At 33.2% G+C, this 5,497-nt stretch overlaps 1 protein-coding gene across 1 annotated transcript; it reads right to left on the bottom strand.

Moving 5' to 3' along the window:
• Positions 1-2,019: 2,019 nt before the first annotated feature.
• Positions 2,020-4,861, bottom strand: LOC121318617 (cyclin-dependent kinase inhibitor 1B-like). The gene is made up of 3 exons (XM_041255487.1): positions 4,090-4,861; positions 3,320-3,448; positions 2,020-2,593 (listed from the first exon to the last, which is right to left on the bottom strand). Exons 1-2 carry the CDS (start codon positions 4,574-4,576, stop codon positions 3,324-3,326), a joined length of 612 nt encoding a protein of 203 aa, XP_041111421.1. The 5' UTR covers positions 4,577-4,861; the 3' UTR covers positions 2,020-2,593; positions 3,320-3,323.
• Between the last annotated feature and the right edge of the window lie 636 nt (positions 4,862-5,497).

The raw sequence follows: 5,497 nt of genomic DNA, 5'->3' as shown, positions 1-5,497 counted from the left end.
AATCTTCCATGTATTCAGTGTGGTGTAAATCTTCCATGTATTCAGTGTGGTGTAAATCTTCAATGGATTGTGGTGTAAATCTTGAATTTATTCATAAGTGGCGTAAATAGCTTTTATATTTGCAGCGATGGTGTAAACTGCTTCAAAGTGTACAGCTGTGGTGTATTGAGCTTTGAGTAGCAGTGGTGTAAATAGTTGTATTTATTTATTTATTAAACAAAGGAGACACAATGCAAGACCCTGGTGTTAAATGCTATAGTGCTAAACTTGAGTGAACTACACTTAATAGTTATAGTATAATCAAATTATAAAGCAACAGCCTTATAGTATTCCTGACGGCTTACTACATTACATTTAATCACAATGTATCGATTTAATTTAACATTTTAGGTCAAATAGGCCTGCTCTTGCTACTTCATGCAGCAGTTAGGGGCAACATACAACAACTGCAAAGCTCTGGGTTTTCCTCAGGATGCAAAACAGAAATTTAAAAAGGAAACTGGTTGTTTTACTCATGGAAAAATGGTAAGGCAAAATACCTAATAGACCCTCAAACACACACCCCCTCCCAAGAAAATAAATTGCTGAGAACAGTTTGCTCATTAAATTAACACAATATGGCAGTTGTTGTCTTTATTGATTGTTGAATATCATTTTTTTTAAACACACGTTATACAAAAAAAAAAAAAAACCCCAAAAACAACTATCTGGCTCAGACTGCAACATTAAGCAACTGCTAATACTACAAAATAAAAAAGGCATTTACAAACGCACAAGAAATGCCACTTCCGCTAAACAAAAACAAACTTTTCTAAATAATAATAATAATAATAATAATTTTTTTTTTAACATAAATAAGTTAGTATAATTTCTCAGTGTTTTTACAAAGTTATGTACACAAGCACACTTCAACTTTTATACATACAAATACACAGGCAATGTAGCTTGAGGTTTTAGAAGATGTGGGATGCCTTTTTCAGAATCAATACAGTGCCATGTCCACAAATACCACAACTGCTACAAACAGGAAAAACTAAAATGGGTCACATGGATCTTTCGAGGCGAAATGGATTGGAAATACTTCATTTGAACAGTTTACTGTATTTCAGTTGCTTAGCTGCTTTACAGTGAACACGAGTTACACTTGAGCAGGCTTTCACAATTAACAGGCTGATACTTGTACTTTTGTTCATGTGGTCCATTCTTCAATAATCAGTTGGTAACTCATGATAAGGACATGATACATGTTTATTTGCTCTGTAAAATACATATTTCAATTTAAGAATATAATTTAGATCTAATGAGTTTACTTATTTTCTAATGGCTTTTTAATGATATATATATATATATATATATATATATATATATATATATATATATATATATATATATATATATATATATATATATACACACACACACACACACACACACACACACACACACACACACACATATTTTACTGATTAAATAAAAAGCCCATCACAAAAAACTGTATTTTACAGATTGTGTTGCAGTGTATTTTACACAGTGATTCACTAACTAACTGTGTAACATTATAAAACTTCAAGGTCTTATAAAAGAAACAATTGTTGGTGGTTATTTATCATACTGCCTGATTCACAGAACCTGTTTAGCATTAATTATGAACTGTATAATGCTACCTTCAGTAAATCCAGCATTAGTGCCACTGGGGTCTGTGAAACTAGAGCATAGGAGTATGCAAGACAAACAGGAAATTTTAAATAATCAAACCAAATATTGACAGTTCCATTAACATTTTCTTAATCAACAATTCAGACAAAACTGCAGGGATATTTTGTGTAATTTGACTCAATAATCTGTGTAGCAACAATGCATTTTTTTTTTTAATAACAGAGATACAGATATATATATATATATATATCTATATATATTAATATCTATATATATAGATATATATAATATATATATATATATTACAACAATGTTATATATTTAATTAACATTTGCAAACGTTCATATATCTAAAACCTTGGAATAATTTTAAGCAAGACCAACATAAACTGTGCATTGCATCACTGTTGCATAGAGCACTCTAGATTTTAATTTCACCAGGTACTTTTTTTTTTTAATGTACACTTACATTATCAGTTCTGGTTATGTTTCTTCTTTAGAACAAGTGTTTATCAGAAAAAAAAGGTCATTACAAAACCTTATAAAACAGCAATATAAAATGCATTTAAAAAAAAAAAAAAAAAACTACACTGCAACTTGTAAAATCCGAAAACAACACTCATACTTTGTATCAGAAAAAAATATATTAAAAAATTGTATATTTTTATGTGCTACATATAATCAAAAAGAAGGTAGTAAGAAAACAAAACAGCAAATAAGGAAACCCTAATTGCACATTGCTACATACATCGCTTTAGAGGCAGTTTTTTTTTTTTTTTTTTTTTAATTTATTAAAAAAAAAAGAAAAATTGAGTGCCAGATTTAGTGTTGTTTTTTTCAGTGCTTGTACAGTATCACTAATTATCTTCCATAACTGCATTCCCCTTTTGCATCACCCAGCACTGTCTCCATGAACAAGGAATTCCATTTTTCAACTCTGGAAAGAAATGATAAATTAAACTATGCATCATCAATCATAATTTATTTGTCTTGTAAAACCTGAACATTGTTACTTGTTAAAGATACAGTAATATTTGCATTTGGGTGTGTACTAGATTTAATTACACCCAACAGACCATGTGCCTGTGGCAACAAAATATAAATTCTACAACTTATTACAGTTTACAAATAATGTTTTTATATATTCCATATAAAACTCTCATATATAATAAACGAAAAATACAAATAAAATTACACCAGTGTTTGCCATGTTAAACATAACATTTTTTTTTTTTTTAGTTTCTCCGTTTTATAAAAATCAATTTAAAAAAAAATCAGTGTGACTTCTACAAAACTGGTTAAACTCCAAGATGATTGAGGTACGCAATTATTTCAAATAAGTGACAGTCAGTATCCATCATGAACATTACTTCAGTAAAATATCCCATAGTGAACAAATACAAAAATTAAATTAATTAATTCCGCACCATGCTTAACGTACGTGTGTGTGTGTGTGTGTATTACAACACAAGTTTAAACGTGGGTAATATTGATAGAGTACCTAAAGAAGGCCGAAGTTATACATTTTTTCCACAGCAGTTATATGTCGTCATCCTGTTTGTTTTTGTGTTTTAAAATAAAGACGTATAAGAGGAAGTCTTCAAAATCAGTCTTTTCAAGAAAAGACAACACCACACAAACACAATAAATGGAGGATCCTTACCTGTTCACGTATTTTGTCGTGGGCTACATTTCCTGGGCGTCTGCTCGACCGAGCTTACATTTGGGCACTTGGATCCTGAGACTTCGTCTGTGGTGCCAGAATTGGCTCTTTTACTCTGTGCGGTCGATTCTAACAGAAAATATACAAGGAGTTTCAAACAAAAATCCTGCTCAATTCAACATGTTTTGGTAGGGTTAAAAAACATGAAGTTCGCTCGCCACCACAGTATTTGCATACCGTAGTAACTATTAGCAAGGCTGTCAAAACAAGACGATGTGTTTGTTGTCATCACTACTGTACTACGCTGATTGTAACGCTGCGAGCCCTACCCGAAGAAGAGAATGCAAAACACGCTTTTTCTATTGTAGACCTGCGATAAGTGACTAAAACTGCAGGCTGTGCGGAATATATTTGGATTTTTAATAAATACATCTTTAAAAGCTATGTTTAAAATCGTACACAACCTACTGACTCGTTTCTTAAAATGAGAGATAATTACAAATATCCTTCACACTATATATATATATATATATATATATATATATATATATATATATATATATATATATATATATATATATATTACTGCTCCAAAAAATGTACTATGTCTAATAAAAATAAATACAAGTAGGCTACACCTGACAGATAAACATTTTCTTCAGTAGGCTATATGTGGCGTGCTATTTTTATTTAACAAGGAAAGCCGATGCCTTTGCTTTAAAAAAGAACAGCGTTTTATGACCTCATAGTTCTATATTTGTATAATTTACCATTAGTAGCCGGTCTTTTCCTTTGCCCTGTGGAATGGTCTTTACTGTCAATCTCACTTTCCTGCTTTTCGGGTTTCTTCTCCTCAGAAAGTCTATCTCCTAGTAGGTTTCGCCGACATGGACTCACAACACCATTATGATTCCCGTTAAGATCCAAATGGGTTTTCCCAGCAGTCGTCACAGAAGAACACAACCTCTTTGATGAGGGATGGATTCCGGTGTAAAAAGCAGGCACTTCTTTATCATCCACAATTTCCCATTCGTACCTCCCCGGCTTCATTGGCTTGTGATTTGCGAAATCGAAATTCCATCTCGCGCACGATGCCGCTTCAAGTTCCTTCAAATGTCCCTTTAAATCGCTCTTTAACTCTTCGTGATCCACCGGGCCAAAAAGGGTCCTGCAAGCCGAGGGTTTAGGGTGATCTGACTGCCTTGCATTCATTCTTTCCAAAGTCGGGCTACCATTTGAAATACGGACGTTTGACATTGTTCAAAATACCTCTTGTGGCTTGTTTTCTCACTTCCCCCCCAAATCGATCAAAAACAAACGTAGAAATACTATCACAAATGCAAAGGAATCTGCAATTACCGGAAGTAAAAAAGAATAACATTAATTAAAAACCCCAATGCTAGCAAATGCAAACTCGGAGGATCATGAAAAACAAAGTGCAATTGCAAAAGTCACTCCTGTCAAATCCGTCTTGTAGTAAAAAGAAAAAAAAAAAACCAGACAAGCCTTTTCTGTAGGCTACCCAATATGGCGATTAAAGGGAGGCTGACTACAAGAAATTGATTGACACCTAAATCTATTTAAACAGAGAAAGCGCACCATTGGTTAAAGCAATGGGAACCGCCCAACTTCGCTTAAGGTGATCTAAGAGTTGTTGTCATCCACCAGCCGCTGGGTAATTTAACCCTAATGTGGCTTTTAATCGTCAAGGGAAGTTGTAAAATACGGAACGGGGTTTTTAAACGTCCAAAAATATCACATGCTCAGAACACCATCATCACAGTGGCGTGCACGTTGTTGCCGATTTAAATTAGATTTGTTTCTATATTTCTAGTAATAATCCATTGACAAAAACTGAAAGTCACATGTCCACCTTAAACCGCGTTGACGCTTTTAAACGGGGGCATTATACGTAGCGAACTTGCTATGATCTAAATGTGTTGTTTATGTGTAAGCAAGCCACTCCCCGACCATTGCAGCAAATAGCAGCGAGGCAGTCTGCAGTTGTAGCATTGAAGTATAAATATAGTACAAAAACAGGACTGAACCCTTCATATTGTGAGTAAGGGTATGAACAGTAATAATAATAATAATTGGGACATATACAGGACATGTTTATATCTGACCGCAGTATATTAGCTGTGGTTCATGATTACAGACTACAATATTTTAAATATT

Source organism: Polyodon spathula, chromosome 7, assembly GCF_017654505.1.
Source record: "Polyodon spathula isolate WHYD16114869_AA chromosome 7, ASM1765450v1, whole genome shotgun sequence".
Taxonomy (NCBI): Eukaryota; Metazoa; Chordata; class Actinopteri; order Acipenseriformes; family Polyodontidae; genus Polyodon; species Polyodon spathula.
Note: the sequence above shows the minus strand (reverse complement) of the source record. Positions and strands in the feature narration are given on the sequence as shown.

Bases quoted from the DNA above. Each gene is read 5' to 3' on its own strand.
- LOC121318617 (XM_041255487.1), bottom strand. From the start codon at position 4,576: ATGTCAAACGTCCGTATTTCAAATGGTAGCCCGACTTTGGAAAGAATG. The intron at 3,449-4,089 runs GTAAATTATACA...ATTTTCTGTTAG, and splicing joins GAAAAGACCGGCTACTAATG to AATCGACCGCACAGAGTAAA.